This window comes from Rhinolophus ferrumequinum, chromosome 22 (assembly GCF_004115265.2).
Source record: "Rhinolophus ferrumequinum isolate MPI-CBG mRhiFer1 chromosome 22, mRhiFer1_v1.p, whole genome shotgun sequence".
NCBI lineage: Eukaryota > Metazoa > Chordata > Mammalia > Chiroptera > Rhinolophidae > Rhinolophus > Rhinolophus ferrumequinum.
Window position 1 is genome coordinate 16002504 of NC_046305.1, and position 21419 is coordinate 16023922.

General features: G+C 40.7%; 1 protein-coding gene across 2 annotated transcripts in view; it reads right to left on the minus strand.

Annotated features, from left to right (window-relative positions):
• The window catches only part of NIBAN1 (niban apoptosis regulator 1), a 164545-nt gene that overhangs the window by 48231 nt on the left and 94895 nt on the right, over positions 1–21419 (minus strand). For both annotated transcript variants that reach the window (XM_033092820.1, XM_033092819.1), the window contains exons 3-5: positions 18943–19074; positions 15607–15721; positions 10640–10807 (exon numbers count right to left, since the gene is read on the minus strand). In XM_033092820.1, the coding sequence (XP_032948711.1) occupies positions 10640–10807; positions 15607–15721; positions 18943–19074 (415 nt within the window). The remainder of the gene's footprint in view (positions 1–10639; positions 10808–15606; positions 15722–18942; positions 19075–21419) is intronic.

The window sequence follows — 21419 nt, forward strand, 5'->3', positions numbered from 1 at the left end:
GACGATAGAAATCACAGTGCCTACCTCACAGGACGGCTATGAGGACTAAAGCAGTTAATACAGTGGTTTCCTAAGCATGACCACCAGACCAGGGCTATTAGCACCAGCAGCACCTGAGAACATGCCAGACAAGCACATTTTTAGGATCAGACCCACACCTGCTGACTCAAAACGATGGGGATGGGGACCTGTTTTAACCGCCCGTCAGGGGCTTCTGAGGCCCACGGAAGTTGGAGAGTCACTGAGTTAATTCCTGTAGAGCAAATAGCACAGTTCCTTTTTTGCCCTCGCACAGGGCAGCTCTCAGGGAGCTCTCCCTGGCAGTTAACTGTTATTCCTGTTATTACTGATCTATATAACACAGGCAACAGCTACGTTAACTCAAATTTGTAAAACACAAGGCTCCTGCCGTCCTTACGCACAGCTTCCAAGATAACTGACTGCCAAGAGGAATAGACTAAATAACTTGTGGCGGGATTATTTACCTCTGGGATTGTATAGCCATCTGTACGTTAAAGGTAGTAGACAGCACTGGGGTTCAGAACATGCTACCCCCAAAGGGCTGATGAATAGTGAGCATATTCGTTTTCTTTGGCTACAGAACAAATTACCCCAAAAGCTAATATCTTAAAACTACAATAAATATTTTATCCTCTCTCATAGTTACTGTGGGTCAGGATTCTAAAGCCACGTGGCTGGGTGGTTCTGGCCTCAGGTATTTCAAGAGGTTGCAGTCACATGTTGGTCAAAACAGCAATCATATGAAGGCTTGCCTGGGACAGAGGCTTTCCAATGCCAAGGTAATTTACTCACGTGCCTGACACGTTGGTGCTGGCTGCTGGCAAAAGTCCTGTTTCTCTCCACGTGGTCCTCCATAGAGGACTGTTTGTGTAGTTTCACTAAATGGTGGCGAGATTCTCCCAAGTGAGTGACACCCAAAGAGAAAAAGCCAAGCAGAAACTATTCTTTTTGTGACCTAATCTTGAAAATCACATATCATCACTTGTGCCACATTACATTTGTGAGGCGTGAGTCACTGAATCTGGCCCACATTTCAGCGGAGAAAAATTAGGCTCCATTTCTCTGAAGGAAACAGTGCCAAAGAATGTGCAGGCATTTTAAAACAACCACAATGAGCTAAGCACCTACCTGAAGAGGTGAGAAAAAAAACACAAAACAAAACAGCAAAATAAATCCCAAGGAAATAGAAGACAGTCAATTAAAAAAGATGACATCCGAAATTAGCATAATAGAAAACAAATAGGCAATTATATGTGAAGTTCAAATTTAGGTTTTTGGAAAAGTTGACAAATTTCTAGTAAGACTGACTAAGGAAAAAAGAGAGGAGGTAGAAATAAATGATATTAGAAATAAAGAGGGAACAACTACAATGCTACAGAGCATAAAGGGGGCATCATGAATATATTCTTAAAAATTAAGAGGATATTATGCATAACTGTGCCATTAAATTTTACAACAAACAAAAACGGATACATTTCTAGAAAACTGACTTATCCTGATAAACTGAATAACCCTATATAAGAGTTTAAAAATCTAAGTCAGTAGTTTGAAATCTTCCCTCAAAACGTACACCAAGCTAAGTTGGTTTTACAGGCAAGTCCACCAAATATCAAAAATACAAGTAATTCCAGTTCCACACACTCTATTCCAGATTACAGAAAAGGGGAATACTCTCTATGAAACAAGAATAACTTCGACAGCAACACTTAAAAATGTCATTGCAAAATATGAAAATTATACACAAAATACACTCACAGATGTAAACCTTCCTTAACAGCATATTAGCAAGCAAAATCAAAATTAAATTTTTATAAAACAGCAACAGACAGTGTTCCTAGGAGCACTGTTAGTAATAAATAATGGAAACAACCCAAAGGCCTATCAACAGTCAAATGCATATTGGAAATTATGGCATATTAACATAACGGATTATATTCCGCAATGAAAATCCATGAAGTACAGCTACAAGGAACAACACGAGTGAATCACTGGAGTATAATGTTGAAAGAGGAAGTCACAAAAAGAAGACGTAATAAAATTCTACAGGATAAACTCTAAAAACATGAAAAATTATTAAACCTACATAATCAAGTTATAAAGAAAAGCAAAATACAAAATCCAAGATGGTGCTCTCTAAAGGAAAAGAAAATAATAGGATCAGGGAAGGGCACATAAGAAATAACAGCGATAGCAGTGAGGTTCTGTGTTTTTCATAAGCATTCTTTTATAGTTACTCAATATTTAACTTAAGAAACTTAAAACACCTAGTAGAATGAACAAGCTCGTAGCATGGTTCTCTCCCATCTCTCATTCTCTAAATTTTTGCATAGTGTGGAAAGAAGAGCTGTGGCTAACCATTATATAACAATAGATGAGAATCCTCTCCAAGTCCTGAATGTTGATTTTTAAAAGAAATCTAGAAATAGATGCCAAACAGAATTCCTTCATTATGTTGATTATCTAGCCACGTACTAAAACAGCCATCTCATTTGCTCTGTCTTTTTACTAATTATGTTTCAGTATTCATCCACAAGGAAAAAAACTTGAAAGCTATTTAAACTTTGCCAAAGTCAGTCATCACAACATCAAAAACTGTCCAAAGATTTTGGAATTTACCCAATCCAAATACACAGACAAAAATTATATATATTATTTGAATTCACTTTAACTCTCTGTTTAATCTTTTTTATTATTGTTCCAATTTGTGACCTTAACTACCATAATCATAATAATACAACTTTTAGACCCTCAGACCAAAATAACTCTTGGTTCATTGGAAGTAGAGCGGAGAGGTGGGCAGGGATCAGTGGTTTCACTGAAGTGATAACATGTGTCTGACAGCCCATAAGAAGTATTTAGAAGTAGTTCCATGACAACGTAGCTGTAGGCAACAAATGAACCTAAGACTATATATGTCCTGCTGGTGATAAATGCTAAATGGCTGACAGAAAGCAGTTCTATTTATTCCAGTTTCTGAGGAGACCTGTTCTTTCAGTTCCAACTCTTAGATTGTTTTCAGATTTTCAAGTACTTTAAGTAAATCCGTAAGTAGAAATAATATGAATAAAACTTGTTTGGATCTCTTATTTTAGCTTTGTTGAAGTATACTTGACATATAAAATTATATTTAAAATATATGTTGAGGTGATTAAATATTTGCATACATTGTGAAAGGATTCCCCCCATCTAGTTAACTAACTCATCCATCACCTCACATATTTATCTTTTTTGGGGGTTATGAGAACATCTGAGCTCTATTCTCTTAGCAAATTTCAATTATATAGTACAGTGTTATCAACTAGTCACCATGTGTTACATCAGATCCTCAGACCTTATTCATCTCATAACTGAAACTTTGTACTCTATTCCCAATATCTCCCTATTTCTCCTACTCCCCAACCCCAACAACAACTTTCTACTCTGTTTCTATGACTTTTTTTTTCAGATTCCGCATATAAGAGATACCATGCAGTATTCATTTTTCTGTGTCTGACTTATTTTAGATCCATTATTTTTAAAGTATTCCAACCCATGTATTCGCAAGTAGCATAATCTTCCTAAAAACAAATCAGGTTTTATTTAAGTTGTATAAAACCGTTTATGGTTTGCATTTTACACTACACAAAATTTAACCAGTAAACAAGCTACATCGCAACATAATTTATCGTAAGAGCATAGCTAAACTAAAGGATATAGTCATGTTGAGCTGGTGGACAAAATACCAAGCCAAACTCAGATAGTACTACTTATCAGAAAACCAGACATATCCCAACTCTGGGTTTGCTTCATTTTGGATCATGCAAATGTATCATAAGAATAGTTCGATTTAATAGTAATGTGTTTTAAACGACCAAGAGATGAAAACGTCTTTAAAAAGTAATGCTGAAAAGACAATATGATATGTGTAATTGAAACATTAGTCAAGAAGTAGGTGTCAGGACAACTGGTCCTATACCTCTAACTAGCCAGGACCTTGGGCAAGTAAGTCACTATTTGAACCTTATCATAAATCAACTCTGAGGGGTTGGAATAAGTTAGCCAGTAAGTTCCCTTCCAAATTTAGAGTTTTATAAACAGTAGGCAAGGGTCTGAGAGGGGAAGTGATAACTTCTTAAGAGAAAATGACATAGTCACAAAGGGACAAAGAGAAATATTTATAATTTGTAAAGTATTAACTGTGTGAAGCAAAGAGCACAGACTAAACTCAAGAAGAGAATGTAATCTCCAAACAGAATCCTTTAAAAGAACTTTGCTACGGACAGTCCCATGAAAATTGGAAATGGACATGTAGTTATTTATTAAACAGTAATTTAGCAAGCATTTTTGCTTACAATGCATAGAGGTTGTTAGGCATTGCAACAAAAGTATACTATAGAATACCCATTATAAGTAAGAGCATACAAAGAGATGTTTACAAAATTTGTACTTTTATTTATCTAGTAGGTCCGAACATTATTCATTTGTAGTATAAAAGCCCAACCTAGTTAGAATTTTCTAACTCAAATGTGTCTATAAATATAATCATGTGCCACAAATTCACATGTACGTTTACACATATAACAAAATAAAATTCATTGTGTATTTTCAGTTAAAATCAGTTGGTGCCCACATCAGACACTTGGTTCCTCAAGTAATGAACTTGTTTCATAGATGATAATGAGCTGAGAAGCTACTGCTCCAAGTAGAAATTAAGTTAGTGAAAATAGAATTGAGACCTGCGGTTGAGTACTGGAGAGCACAAAACATCACTTTCAAATAAACACACCAAAAAGGATTTGCTCTAATTTGAGTGGTGAGATCCTTTCCTGTTTTAAAATTCAATTTGATTCAGCAACACTTATCGAACATCTAAAATGTGCAAGTGTCAAAATCAAATGTAAGAAAGGCGTTTGAGTTCACATGGCATTTCTGGGATAAGAGTTCAAGGCACACAACCCTGACAGCAACGGATTCCAAAGTTTAATCACTGTTACGGCTCCACATTCAGCCTGACTCCCTCCATCACAAGTACCCTTGGGTGTCGTAATTGTCATCGATGATTGGTCGGTCCAACTTGAAGCAGAGGTTTGCAGAGTGTCACTTCATGATTGTGTTCTTTTCATCAGATTCCGCTGGGCTCTCTTTTTATACTACTTTTTTTTCCAAACCATGTGCCTTCGTGCTTCCCAGATATTCTACTGACCCCTCTTCCTTAGCGTTCATGATGACAGGAACACTGGCATTTGTTTAGTGGCACTCCTCATTGTCCTTCAAGCTAGGACAGCACTATTGAACAAAACTTAGCCAGCATTCCTTCTCCTTTCCAGAATCACCATTCATCCAGTGAATGGTGGCTTTATAGTGACATATTGACCAATTCCTTCATTTGCTCACACCAATGTGTTTATCAGTTAGGCCAAACCCCATTTACAACTGTCATCTCTAAAATCACACCTAGATTCTGAAACCAGCTTTAGTATTAAGTTACCAACTCATTAGTGTCTTCAAATCATGTTATGAAACACAAGGCATTCGTCTGGGCACTACAGGAGGGTTCCAAGGATGACACGAGATTTCCCTGGAGGAACTTGAGATGGAGTTAGAGAAGCAGGACAACTAGACATGACAGTGAATAATGGAAGGCAGAATGTGGTGGTATTCGATCAGTGAGACAGGTAATAGGTAATACTGAAGTTATCCCTGTGGTTTTCATGGCAGAGCTCAGACTGAAGCTTGTTCTCAAAGAAGCAGGAGAGAATTTAAATAAATAAGAAGTGGGTGTTCCAGGCATATTGAAAGGCCAAAGAAGTGTAAGTAAAACTTCCATCTGAGGAAGGCGGGAGGGGTAGGACAGCAAGGTTGGGGAAGGAGGCTTGTGCTTGAGAATTGTAGGAAATCAGACACAGCCAATCTCTCCGGCACGGAGTATTTCATCTTTTCAACAACGTCAGTGCCACTGAAGAATTTTAATCAAAAATTCTGTTTAAGGATGATTTATCTGACTGTCATACGATGAAGGAGGTGGCAGTAATTGGAAAAAGGAGATCAACGAAAAGCCTTTGGGAATGCTTTTTATATGAGTCCCACAGCAGGTTGGTAGCAATGAACTTGAAATAAAATGCAGGAGAGACACTGGCAATTGAGTAGGTATCCGTAGGAAGAGGGTGAGTCAGCAAGCCTAACTGAGTCACCGAACTTCACAAAGGTTTTATCTTCCTAATAAAGATGCTGCTTAAAGTGTCAACAGTAAAATCATCGATCCATGTAGCGAGTGAATAAGTTCGTGCTTAACACAAAAGCACCCATCTATTTTACTTTAATGTTTACAGAGTCTGAGCACAAATATCTTTAAGCTGTGCCCGTGCACATGCCCCATGCTTTTTCCCACATGGGCATATGTGCAAGTCGACGTAAGGATGGAGGGTGGACATACTTGCAGCGCCTATACCAGGTGCCGGGCCCTTGGCCCATTGCTGGGGATACAGAGATAACAGCCTGTGCCTTTGAGGGGTTTGCAAGCTGCATCCTTCCCACAAAGTCAGTGACCACACCCCGGCTGCTCACTTCCCACCTGTCTCCACACCAGAGGCTGCTCCTGCTGTCCAGTCTTATCCATGCACCTGTCTAAGAGACTGCCTCCCCTGGCTGTCCACAGATGTCTCCTTCTCAACATCTGCAACACTAGACACCCGCTCCTTTCCCTAGAACCTGCTCCTCCTTACACAAGGTCCCCGTCTCGGAGAAGGGCAGAATCCTGGGGGCTCTTCCTTGGGTTGGCCCACTGCTGCCTCACTCCCCACATTATCTATCCTTAAATTCTATTGATTCAACTTCCTGGATATCTCTTATCCAGCCACCTCGCGTCGTCTCTACCGTCACCTCTGGGGTGCAAGCTACCGCCATCTGTTGCCTGCTCAAACATCTTAAGTGGTCTCCTGGCATCCCAGCCTGCAACCTTCCCATCCACTGCCCACGTAGCAACCAGCGAGCGTGACCTTTCTAAAATGACTATATGGCTGAGTCACTTATCTGCTTCATACCCTTTAATGGCTTCCTATTGCGGTTAGAATAAAGTGCAAATCCCTTACTACGCCCTGCAAAGCCCTTTAGAGCCTGGATCCTGCCCATCTGCCCATTCTCACTTGGCTCCTACATCCTCTCAAGCACCAGCCACACAAAGTTCTTTCGGTTTCTCTAATGTTCCGTGCTGTGACTCACTTCGTGGCCCCCACATAGCCTATTCTTCCCACCAGAAACACTTTTCTCCTTTCCTGCAAATTCCCGTGCCAAGAAATGATTACCCTGAGCTGCCAGGATAGACTCACATTAATAAAGATCATTAGTCCCCATTGCATGTGTACAGCCCTCTCCGTTGGTTTTAACTATATCCCTGCAACTACGATGTAGTCTACATACCATATTTCGAAAACTAAAATTCTGAAGAATGGGACTGAATTTTGGACCACAGGACCATGTTGAAATATCTTGGCTTTACAATAGTCCCATTTTGTGGCAGTGGACATTTAGACCCCTGGCCTTCCCTCATCGGGAACAGGGGTTGCAGGGGAAATTCCAGAAGCACAGAGGACTGCTGCTCTAGGCACGTGTCATGCAATGGGTTTGATATTTAGTCCAGTGTGTTGGAGGGGCATGTTGTGCTGAAGAGTCATCATGGAGTTTTCTTAGGGCTGCTCAATGAAGAGGTGCCCCAAACACACACACACACCCCTCTGTGCTCCTTAGAAGTGTGAATAATATTGGAGGCAGGCAGCTTCCTTTCTCGAAGAAGGAGGAGTAGAGAGCCCTCTACTTGCCCTCACCTACCTGAGGACATAGCTGTATTGTCTAAGAATAAGGTGTAATCAGGTCCTCTGCCATTGTTAAATAGGAAACAAACCCACCCATGAAGAGGAACAGGAGAAGAAGTTCCGGGTTCAGAACGAATGGACATGGATACCTCGACCAACTAGAACCCATAACTCCGGGGGCAAGGGGGTTGGGTTGAGCACTAAGGGAGGTGTCCTGGGAACCCCAAGTGACACACATCGTTGGTGGACCTTATCAGAAAGGCAATGAAATTATCTTCCCACAAAGATCCCTTGAGAGTATTACGCTAAGTGAAATAAGTCAGACAGAGAAAGACAATACTTTATGATCTCACTTATATGTGGAATCTAAAAAAAAAAACTGAACTCAGAGAAATAGAGAACAGATTGGTGGTTGCCAGAAGCAGAGGGTGGGGGATTGGGGAAATGGGTGAAGGTGGTCAAAAAGCACAACTTCTGGTTATAAGACACATAGATTCTGGGGAGGCAATGTAAAACATGGTGACTCTAGTTAACGATACTGTGTTGTATATGAAAAGTTGTTAAAAGAGATCTAAAAAGTTCTCATCACAAGAAAAGAAATTTGTAACTATGTCAGGTGACAGATGTTCAGTAAACTTCCTATGGCAATCACTTTTCAGTATATACGTATGTGAAATCATTATGTGGCCCAATTTAAACGAATACAATATTATATGTCAATTATATCTCAGTAAAACTGGAGGGGGGGTTCCCTGAGGACTCGGGAGTGGAAGGGATTACTAGTGGCCCAGCGTCAGCTGCTAGTATATTTCCGAGGTGCTCGGTGGCCTGCGAGCCAACGTCGCCGGCTGCCAGCCCTTGCTCTGGTTGCCTGGGGGTAGAAACCAGCATCCTCCTCAAGCACCCTCAGCTCTTCTGGCCTGTCTCACAGCCCGAATTTCACATCTATTTTCTAAACTCTTCTGGTAATTATGGGAAACAAATAATGGTTACCTGGGAGTCTGTGAAACCTCTTACGGGTTTACTCAAGATCCTACAATGACTAACAGGTAGAGACTGAAACAAAACAAGTGATTCAGTAAAGATGAGAGGTACCTTGTGCTGTCAGAGACACATAAACAGAAGAGAGAAGGGAAAACCCCATGAGCTCAGAGGCCCACGACAGTCAAGGGCTGTTCCCTCCGAGAGTTTGATGGTCTCTGGCTCTGACTGGACCTCCTGGACACAATGCCAAATCACATTAAATAAGTCTGCGTAAAGCCTCAGTGAGGAAACGTGGTTTCTGGACAGAGGAATGTGACACAGAACCAGCAATGTGACTGTATCTCGTGATCTCAGGGCCTCTAACAAACTGGAGAGCAGAGCTGGGTTTTGAAGCGACTGAAATCTTCCATAAATGGAGTCTAAAAGCAGGCTGCATAACATCCAAAAACTCCCCAGAGAAATTCCTATTATGTACATGGAAGGGGGAACGAAGCAAGTCCCATCTGGCTGGGCAGAGACTAGCCTCGGCTTAGTGAAACTTCGTGGTTCCTGGGTTGAGTGCCAACTGCATGTTTGTGCTAAGCCAAGGCCCTAGACACAGCGGGGTAAGTGTACTGAAAAGGGAGCCAGACGGATCAGCCAGTGCGGGGCAATTCTTTGTCTCTAAGACATCAAAACCACAAGGCAAGATATGAATAAAGGTATCATTTTGATGAAGTCCCCAACTACTTAGGAAACAACGGTACGACCAGGGTTACTCAGACTTGCTAGAGCAAACTAGCGTGATTATCCTTTTCCATGAGTCTCCCAACAATACACAAGCTAAAACCAAGAGCATACACCTGACATATACCGCTAGTGACCTTTGCTCTGTGGGACTGACACGCTCAGGGAAACCCCAGAACTTTAAAGGAAGTGCACAATGAAATTAGCTTTATTAGAAACTAAAGGCACAGAGAGATGAGGCCACAGCTCCAATATGACCTGTCCAGAGCGGCCTTCCCCGACCAGCCTCCAGGACTGAGTTCTCTTCATTACCATGTGATCACTTCTAGTTGCTCTGTAACCCATTCACTTTGTTGACTATCAAGTTACCTTGTGAAGTATCTGTACCTGATGGCTTTATGGAGTCCAGAAAAAGTCAGCATTTACAATTCATCAAAAACATCATATATTGGACTGAACAGTCTTGATTAGAGACATAATGTTACTTTAATCCATACCTCGAAGCGCTGGGGTCCGAAGCAGCACCGGCTGCAAGTGTGGCCCAGGGATCAATGGTATCAGCGGCCTTAGCAGCTTGTTTGAAAAGCAAAATGGGGACCCACTGTCGACTCAGTGAATCTGAACAGCTGAGGGTGGAGCCCCAAAATCTGTGTAGAAGTTCTCTAGATGATTCGTACATACTGCAAAGTTTTGAGTATCTTTTATTCAGAAATAAAGATGGGAATGAGCAAGAAATGTCATGAGGACTAGGATTTTGCCAGGGACAATTGACATATAATTCCTGCTGTCGTTCAGATTTTTAAAAAAAATCAGGAAAAAGGAGGAGGATGAATTATATGCAAAATGACATGTGTGAAGATGGAGCTTTGACTGGGTGCCTACATATGCCATCAGATACCTGTTCCACATTCTGTCTCCCTGAGGCTGCCCCGACCTGACTAAACAACCAGCGTGCGGCCCACAATCCCAGCATACAAAACTCTCACTTAACTTGGTTTCCCTCTCTGTCCTGGAGGCAGCACCCTGTGTGGCTCTTTCTAGGAATCATTCTAACAGATGACTGACCAGGTCAACTGAGAAAAAGCAGCCCCGCTGGGGACAAGAGGGCTGCCGTGCCATACCATGGTTTAGATGTCTGATGCAGTCACTCAGGAGACCACTGAACTTCTTCTGGTCAAGGGCCTCGTGGAAGCAGAAGTAGGCGTGTCTGAGGAATGGCTGCCACAGGTACACTGGGTATTCCTTCGGCAGGACCACGAAGGGCTGAGTGTTCTCCTTCTCATTCGATGCTAAAGAAATATTGAAAACACAAAGACCATTTAAAATGTGTATCTTGTATTTAAAATACTTACTGCAGGCTGTGAAGGTAACGCTCTGTGGCAAGCCACGCATGGAATGGAAAGGTGGTGTGAGGTATCTTCACAGGGTGGGGGAAAGGAGAGTTCGGGCTTCCCTTGACTCCCTCCACCAGCTTCACCTGTGTCACTCCAGCAGGTGGCCTCACCTCCTACCCCACAGGGACAACCATGGCCACCAGACCCAATCTTTCCCCACTTCCTCACATTGAAATAACATGCAGACAGCGCTTGCTCTTCTCAACTCACCCACCGCAGGCCAACATGTCCACCTGTGCAGACACTCAGCCTGCTCCCCCTGCAGTCTCCAATTCCACGAGGTTAGCTCTGTCCCTGGACTTCCTCCCTCCTCCCTGTCACTGCTGAACAAGCATTTGCTGTCTTCATGCCTCCACCCCCTATTTTCACCTTAGTGTTGGTCCTGCCCCACCAATCCCGAAACCATAGCTGAGGTCACTAGTGTCACTCTGACTACCAACCTAGGGCTCCTTCTTTGTTATCTATCTTTTAAAACCGATCTGAAACATCTGTTGCTGTTAACACCCCCTTTTTTTGAAAACATGCTCTTCCTGTGATTTCCAGGAACACCTCTCTCCTGGAGTCCTTGATGCTTTTTAAAAACTGTTTCTTCTTTGTCCCCTTTATTGGTTCTTCTGTCCCTTCTGCCCGTCTCCCTGTTAAGTGTTGGGGCTCGTTCCCTGTTCTGTACTAGTTTCTGCTCTACTCTCAGCTTCCACTATCCCTGGGTGTAGTCATCCACTCCATGACCACATCTTGTTTTTATAGTTCATATTCCTGCTTCCTCCTTCCCTTGCATCATAGTTTTGCATAGAAAATTCTCATTCATCCTTCAAAAATCAGTTCAAAAGTCACCTCCGCTGGGTGCCTTTGTTGGCACCTCCCTTTACTGCCAGAGACAGAGTTGTTCTCCCAAAATATTGTGATGATTTGTTTCCATGGCTGGCACCCACACTCAGAGTAAGAGGTGCAGAGTGAGATAAGCTGCCCTATTGATTTTCCCCAAATATCAGAACCACTCTCCCAGAGTTCCAAGAGGATGGAGACTGCATCTTACTTATTTTTGTATCCTGAGTACATGTCAGTCATGGAAACTAGTAGGTGTTGAACTACAGTTTCTTGAATGGATAAATGTGTTACATCGTCCTAGGAAATTTTAAAAACCTTAAGCAATGGGGACTTTTACCTCTTTCCTCAAAAGCAATTCCAAGAAACTCATGTGGAGCCATAGGAGGTCTAACAATTAAGTTCGCCAACTTGTTGCAACCATGTTGCTAACATTTTTTTGATATCAGAGGAATTATTCATTATGAATTTGTACCAATTGGACAAACAGTTAACCAAGTTTACTATTTGGAAGTGCTGCAAAGGCTGAGTGAAGAAGTTAGACGACCTGAACTTTTTGCCAACAATTCATGGCTCTTGCATCACGACAATGCGCCAGCTCATACGGCACTGTCTATGAGGGAGTTTTTAGCCAGTAAACAAATAACTGTATTGGAACACCCTCCCTGCTCAGCTGATCTGGCCCTAAATGACTTCTTTTTTTACCCGAAGATAAAGGAAATATTGAAAGGAAGACATTTTGATGACATTCAGGACATCATGGGTAATATGACGGCAGCTCTGATGGCCATTCCAGAAAAAGAGTTCCAAAATTGCTTTGAAGGTGGACTAGGCAATGGAGTCAGTGCATAGCTTCCCAAGGGGAGTACTTCGAAGGTGACCGTAGTGATATTCAGCAGCGAGGTATGTAGCGCTTTTTCTAGGATGAGTTTTCAAACTTAATTGTCAGAACTTTGTACTGCTATTCAGATCCCCTACCTAAACTTTCCCTTCCATGTGTTCTAATTATATGATATTGCACTTGTTTGAATGAATCCCAGCTTATTTCCAGAGTCATGGAGAACAAACAAAAGAAAAAATTAGTTCTGTATTCCCTGCCTACATCATGGGCATCAATCTCAGGGAAAGAGCGGGAAGAAGGACCCTTTCAGTAGGCATTGGAAGCACTGGGCACCAAGAAATGGGTCATAACCGTAAAGGACACTCTAGAACCGAGTCTTGCTACTGGCATATTAATAAACCAAGATTGGCTTAGATAAAGAAAAGATTTCTTGGGGCTTATATGGGTACCCTGCTTCCAGTGTCCTGAAATCTGAAGGTAATACAGAAAGCACTGGGAGTATAAACTTCGTCCCACTAGCAAAATACCTGGCACATAATAACCTAAAAATGAATCAACATATGAATGAATAAATGAATGAATCGTTGAACTGTAGCAGAGACCCCCTAGTTGTAACATATTACCTATTCTCCCTTCTTTCTTAGTAACAAGGCCCTTGATTTTTCATTGAGCAAGTGCTGCATAAATTAAAGACTGTATTTCTAGCCTCTATGGCACCTTGGTGTGCCACAGGCACTATGTCCCAACCAATGGAATGTAAACTGAAATGGCCATGAAATTTCCTGGAAATATCCTTAAAGAGACTGAATGTGCCCCACTCCTTTGCTTTTCTCCCTCCTGCTGTCTGGAATAAAAAAGCCATGGCTGGCTCTCCAGCAGCCATCTTGGACTACGTCAGTAAGGGCTACCACCTAGAAATAAAGGGAGAGAAAGCTAGAAAGAGTCTCTGACATTTATGGAACTGTCACCCCAGCACTGGATGGCTAATATCCAAAGATTTTCAACAAGATAATAAAATCTTGTTGATTTGCAGCAAATTAGATGCCAGCTAAATGAATCACTTTGACAAGACATGGAGCACTTTTGATATATCACCTCAGCAGAATACTGTGTAAAAAAGACATTTATTGATAAACCTCTAGTGCTTTTTCTCAAGCGAGGTTAATTCCTCCCACCTTGATTGTGCCTTTATGTTTTCCAGTCGGATTAGTATCACACAGGGCATCTTCCTGATTAATATGGTTTTGTGAAACAATCCTCTTTGCCCTTTCAAAGACGTCACAATTTTGTGCCAACTACTAAAAGCAATAGTGACTAAAAGCTTCAGAAAGCCCCATAAAATTCACCCCTATTAGCCTTTTAAATAACTATCTCTCACTTAATCTTTTACAACAGTTTTCCAGATGCCATCAATCTGCATTTTTTTCTGAGTTAAGTCACAAGGGTATCACAAATGATCTACTGTAGAATATTCTATTTTTAAATCTCAGAAGGCCATACCATATAATAAAAAATGTCATTGAAATAAAGGCCCCCATGCGGAAGCCCTGAGCCAAACGGCGTTAGTCACACAGGATTTGTGTTTCTTATTCCAGTTCATTCCTTCTGATATGATTTCATCAATAAGTCAATTAATACATTGTTCTGATTCATTTCATTGGAAAGTTCCTTTGGAGAGATTCTGAAGAGTCAACATGCTGGCATTCCCATTTCTAGCAGCAGCTTTAGAGCCAAGATAACAAATAAATAGATGTTGAAAGAAAATATAATAATATGTATAATGTACATAAAATGTTATGTTAGCCTGAATTACTTAATAATAGTTTGTTACTCTAGACTTATGGTCCATGTGCTAATCTTTTAATAGTGTTATTAAAAACACTACGCTAAGCATTCTGCACCAAAATAGCAATTGAAAAAATGATTAGATTTTCTCCATAAATTCTAATGAAATGATTATACTCATTAATAAGAACCAGCGCTCTCTTCAAGAAACATAACAATTACTGTGTGGTATGATTTACACAAAGCCAGATGGAGTTATTACATTATCCACAGCTCATGGAGCTCCATGAAAGGCACTATTTGGTTTATATATATATATTATCCATCACTTTCTCTACATGGAAAAAGTGAAATGAATGAGAATCAAAGTATGCTAGTGATGGAAAGATCCTTCCAGATTTTCAAGTTCAAGGCCCTAGAATTGGAGAAACAGAAATCAGAGAAATTTAATAACATTAGGGAAAGCACTTGATAAGTTAGAACTAGATAAAAATCCAGTCTCCCAATTCTCAGTTCAACGTTCTTTCCATGGCAGCATTCAGCTATTATTTATAAACACGCTAATTAATGCAATGCTTTTTTGCACTGTAGCTATGAGTTACTGTAACACTTGTAAAAAGCTTTTTGTCAATTTAGGATATTCTATTGCATATCTTCCTAAAATTAGAAAAATAATATGCTCTAACAGGTCCTGGCTTGCTTACTGAAAGATGAGATTGTACATTTCACAGAGTGGGCCCTTTCTTTTTATTTCTGCCGTCCCATGTAGTGCTATACAGCTTCCAATATATTCTAAAAGCCTCAAGATGTCCAACCAATGGCACATTTTCCATGCACTAGAAACACAGCAACTGACTTATGTATCACTGAGTGTGATTTAAAATAATAGAAGTGGTACAATGTTTACCTAAATTAGGGAAATTACATCTTCCATTGATCTATGAAGAATATGTGTCTAACCCAGAGTTTCTCAACTTCGGCAACTATTGATATTTTATGCCAGATAATTCTTATTGTCAGGGGCTGTCTTCTGCATTGTAGGATGATTAACAGTGTCACTGGCCTCTACCCACTAAATGCCTGTAGCACCATCTTTCCAAGTTGTGAATACCAAAAAATGTCTCCAGACACTGCCAAATGTCCCTGGAGAGCGAAATCTGCCTTCCCCGTTGAGAACCACTTGCCTAGCTAAAGAAAGCAAGTTGAGGAATTTTGCCCTGGGAAAGAATGCTCAACAACTCACCAAGAGGGTCTGGGAAATGCCGATCGGATAATAAATTGTATTCATCTTCTGACGTTAACACCTTGCCACCAGCGGGAAGAATTCGGCTTTTAGGAGCAGTTCCTCTCTGATAGGCCTGGGAAAGGAAAAGCATAAATGAGTGATTTATTTTCCCTCCGGGGATTTTTTGAAAAATGTCAAGAATATTAGAAATAGACAGACCCAGACCCAGACACTCAGAGATAAACAACTCCCACACTACGTCATTGAGTAAAAGCCATTTATTCAAAAACTATGTTGTGTCGAACTGCTACGTGCAAGGTATCACTTTAGCACTTTTGTGCGATGGTCACAGCATGGTAAGTCAGAATCCCTAACCTCAGGGAGATTCACTGAAGCACGTTTCTCAAATGAGGACACCATAATCTTGGTAACTTCTAGAAATCCTGCATCACGCTTACCAGTTGAGACGCTGGCACCTGAATCATTCCAATAACCACAAGGGTGAAGATACATACAGACATTTGCTGAACAAAATGCTTGCAGACTGATGACTAATGAGATTGTGGGACAGGTAGCTGTGATCATGGTTGCCATGGATTTTCAGCAACAACATAAAAATGTTGCCATGACAAAATATGCCACCACGCTGCCCTCAGAAGTGAGACTGTTTTGCAGTAAAATGATCTGGGATGGAAGTGCAATATCGTGACATCAGAACAAATTCTGGCCAGCAGACAAAAAGCTTTGCCATTCAGGAAATGTAAAAGAGGTACAGAGCATTGCTCAAGCACAAAGCAGTTTGTTAAGCAGATATACCCACAAGGACAAACAGATAAGATAAAACTGACATATGTGCCTCTGATGGCCGGGCTTGTGTCAAGGCAAATTTTGAGAATAACAAGCTAAAACGCAAATTGAGAATTGAAGCTAAGCAAACTGTGGAGCCCCAAATCTAGCCATGTACTCTTGGGAATAACTCCAGTAATGCTGATCAGGGCAACAAAATCAGAATAACACATTCAACATCAATAAGATAGTGACTGAAGAGGCCCAAAGAAGACAAACTCTTATATATCTAAGAAGGTTGTTTTCATACTTGTAAAAACCAGTAATCAACTGCTTAAGTACACCAGGGACCCAGAGCATAACAGAAGAGTCTAAAGTTGGGTCATTTTGATCAAGTTTAGAGGCAGTTTGATTCAGACTGGTTTCAAAGCTAAAATGCGTTTTTGTTACAAGACTCCAAATCTGGGCTCTTATAAACGTTCTATTACTTAATCCTCAAAACAGTACTATGAATTAGTTATTATCCTCATTTTGTAAATAAGGAAAATGAAGCTCAAGGCTCAAAGATAACTTGTCAATGTCCCATTGGTGAGTAGGTGACAAATCCAGGATTCATACCTGGGTCTGTCCAGCCCGATGCAAGTGTACAGGAAGTAGGAAGTGATTATCAACTAAGAATGCTTCATTTCTCCTGCTTAATTACCAGCTGAGACTAAACTCTCAATAAAATAACAGGCAATGTAGGCTCTTGACATATAACTTTTAGGTATGATATAAAAAACACTTTTATAAATTAAAAACAGGATATTATTAAAACTTTTAGAAATTATGGCAAACTGCATGGCATTTTTTTAATTTCCCAAGTTTTTTTTTTTGTTTGTTTGTTTTTTTAAATACTTGGTTATTATAAAATTGTGTAACTGTATCTTAAAAATCCAAACAGGTTCATTTGAAAATGGTGAGCAAATAAATTGAAAGTTGAGGGAGACAGCTTAAAAAATGAAAAGAGGAAAAACACCAAATTTGATTCAAAATGAAACTTCAGTTAGTGCCAAGTATAGTGAAAACCTTAATAAACCCAAGAGCAAGCTCGATGACTGTCTCCTCCCCGTTAGTTCGCAGTAATCATACAAACAACTGCTCTGTATTGGGCAGGGCCAGTGCGTGGCCATATGCTGACTGCTTCAACGCATTCATTTGTTTAATCTGCACAATAACATGGTGAGGAAGGCATCATGCTCACCACTTTAAAGATGAGAAAACTGAGGCTCAAGGAGATTCATGACTTACGGAAGGACACATCTAGTCACTGGAGAAGGTGACGCAAAGCCCACAGTATAACCATTGCGCAATACTGCCTCTCCTCAAGCTTCCTTGAGAGGACATTGTAACATGCCATACAAAATTAAGGTGATTTGTAATTATTATCATTATTATCTCTGGTGTATTGATGATTTGCTTCAGACAGCAAATCGAGTGTTGAATAAAATCCTAATATAGATAAGCAGAGAAAATATTAGCGTAATGAGTGTTGAAAAGAATAAGACCACCCAAGACGGCATTGCCTGGTTGCCAACGGAATAAGTGTATACTGTATTTCTATTTCCCGTCAGAAATGGGAAGGGAACACATTGGTCTGTCCGTCTGAAGTCTCTTCCTAAAGGTTTAGCATCAAGGGTATCGCTCAGAGTATCAGTGGAGGTTACCTGGCTGCTCTTGAACTTAGAGGCAAGAAAGCAGAGTTTTAAATGTTATCACCTTTAACTGATACATAGTAACTTTTCATTTCAAAGGCAGCTTGAGCATCTAAGTAGATTAAAAATGTGTACAGTATGAGATCTGAAAGGAACCGTTGGGAATCTCTAGTTTAACTGAAGCCTGACCTAAACTTTAGTTTTCTAAATGCCCAGTGTTCTTTCCTCTATACCACTATCCTTCCCCTGGGGAAAGAAATGGGAACCAATAAAAACCGAAGTCCTCCCCTGCTAGGTACTTGACATACGTTATCTCATTTTCTCCACATTTTACAGGCAAGAAAAATCATAAGATAACCAGGAAAAAATCAAATGAAAAAAAGAACCTGTAAGAATAAGAGGAATAAGTATGTGACATGTTCTGAATTCCTAGGAACTCGTGCAAATTCAATCATAATCGTATTAAATAACTCCGCAGCCACCTGTCATATAGAAGGCTTAAGACTGGCAAGACATGGAGGCACAGAGCAGAGAGGGAGAGATGTCAGGACAGCTAAATGATGCTAGGAAAGGCTCCTGCACGGGCCACTCATTGTAAGCTTCGATTTGCACACTCACTTGCAGTTACTTGTTCAAAATCTATCTTGTCCACTAGATGACGAGCATCTGTCTCATCTCCTGTGAAATGCCCAGGACGCTTTACAACACGTGGCATATAATAGGCACTCAATAAACATCTTTTGACTGAAAGGAGTAGCTGCATAAAGGTGAGTGCTTATTGAAAGAATCAGTCTTGAAGGAGAGGCCGTGGCCATTGACCCAGCCAATGTTTAAGAGAACTGCCAGAACTAACAGTAACGAGAAAATGTCTTACCTCTTTGTTCTCATAGCTCTCCACAGCAAAATCATTTTTAACCACGACATATCTCTCCTTCCATTTCTTTATATCTTCAGCAAACTGTGTTAGTTCTGCTTCATACAAAACAGTTCCAGGCTCCAATGGTGGCTTAAAGAAGAGGAACACAATTAATTAGCACAACAAAACATAACATACCAGGCTACCACTAAGTCTGTCCATGGCATTTCAAGGGATATTTTAGGAAACCGTCTTGTGCTGAGATCCTAGAGAAATTGTTGCTTCTTTCCCTCCTTCTATACTTCCCTTTCCTACTCCTCTTGACAAAATACAAACGTTTGTCTTATTGACATTTCTGGGATTTCCATTTCACTCCATTATGCTACAGGAACAGAAGCATATGGTAGAAGGGGTTATAATAGAAGGTTATGGCTGGGATACACATGGAACTTAATAAATCCTTGATAAACTGTGGAAGAGAGGGAGTGAAGCAGTGAAGTATAAGCTGTAGACGCCTATCCCCAGGGAGTAGACACCATAACCCTGAATACGCCTTAGGGTTATGTCCTGAAACGCGGGAGGCTTAACAGGCTATTCGCCTATTCACCACACCTTCAGGCAGCCTCAAGAGGCAGTGCTCAATGGTTTTCTCAGACCCAAAAGCCCAAACACTTAACCCATCCCCAGGCTTCCCAAGGAGCCCATGTTGACTCTCCAATGAACACACAAGCAGGCAAGCCAGCAAACCTCAGTTCTACCTCTTCTACTTAAAAGTCTGAGGATTTGTCATTAACCCTGGTGACATATGTGCTGTAGGAGAGTCTCTTGTGTGATTCCTGGTTAGGTCTTTCAATGGGCTAACTGTGTAAGGGATAATTCCCATCCTGCCTCATGGTGCAATTCCTGTATTGTCTCGAAATGTAGGACTGGGCCTCTTGTCTTTCACGTGAATTTACATCTATTTTCCCGTTATTAAAAAAAACCATAGTGCCTTTAGAAACTCATCCCTCCACTTCCAGGCAAGATTTACATGAACCGTACAGAGAAGATAGATATGCTAATCTTTTTAAGAATCGTCTGAGGGATGAAATTAATTCACTTCTGAATCCCAGGGCTTAATATTCCATCCTGACAGACAATGAGGCAGTCTCCTTCCTATCTTACCTTATTAACAGGTAAGAGAGGATCTCACCGTTCTCTTCAAATGAGATTGAAACCATATATAAGCTGAACTATTTATCGTTCTTATGGGTAGCATTTCTTAAACTTGGGCCACTTAAATGGCCCAATTGATATGCTTCTTTAAGATGTGGCCTCACCCTAGACTTACTATATCAGAATCCCTGAGGATGTGGGCTAGAATTTGCATTGTTAACAAGCTTTCTAAATTTTGAGAATCACTGGTCCATGGAGACAACATTGAGTGATCCCTACACATGAAGCTAAATCTATCGATCACCTTACTCAACCTCTCAGCAGTAGTTGACCCATTTAATACACCCTCCTTTTGGAAACCACTCTTTCATTTGCTTTCTGGCACTCTGAACTTTTCCTGATTTTTCTCCTACTCCACAGGCTATTTCTTCTCCATCCATCTTGCTGGCTCCTTCTCCTTTTTCTGATCTCCAAATGTTGGAGGATCCAGGGCGTGGTCATGAAACCTCTTCTTTTCTCTGTCTATGCTCTCCCTCCGCTATGACCCATGGCTTTACTACCAGTTATAAGCTAAGAAATCCCTAGCCCATTCCCTAGCTTCAACCTTTCCACTGAGCTCCAGTTTGGAGCATTCAACTGTCTACTCATTATTTCCACGGGTGCATGCCAAATGAGTTTCTTAAATTTAACATGGCCAAAAATGAACTCATGATTCCCATCCACCTCTGACTCTTCTATCCAAAAGGCAACTCCACACACTCATTTGCTTAGGCTAAAAACCAAGAAGTCATCACTGACTTCTCTCTTCTTCTATTACTGTGTTATCTTACCCCAAAAATAAGACCTGGCCAGACTATCAGCTCTAATGCATCGTTTGGAGCAAAAATTAGTATAAGACCCGGTCTTATTTTACTATAAGACAGGGTATAATATAATATAATATAATACCGGGTAGAATAGAATAGAATAGAATAGAATAGAATAGAATAGAATAGAATAGAATACCGGGTCTTATATAATATAATACCAGGTCTTATATTAATTTTTGCTCCAAAAGAGGCATTAGAGCTGATGGTCTGGCTAGGTCTTATTTTCAGGGAAACATGGTATGTCAACACCCAATCCATTAACAAGTTGTATCAGCTCTATCTCAAATATATTTTGACTGGGACCTTTCCTCAGAATCCCTACCATCGCTATCCTAGTCCAATTTGCCACTGTCCTTCTCTTTGACTACTCCAATGTCCTCCTCATCAGTCTCCAATTTCCCCTCCTGTCTCTCTCCATAGTTCATTCGCTATAGAGAGGCTAGAAAGATCACTTAAAATTTAAGTCACTCT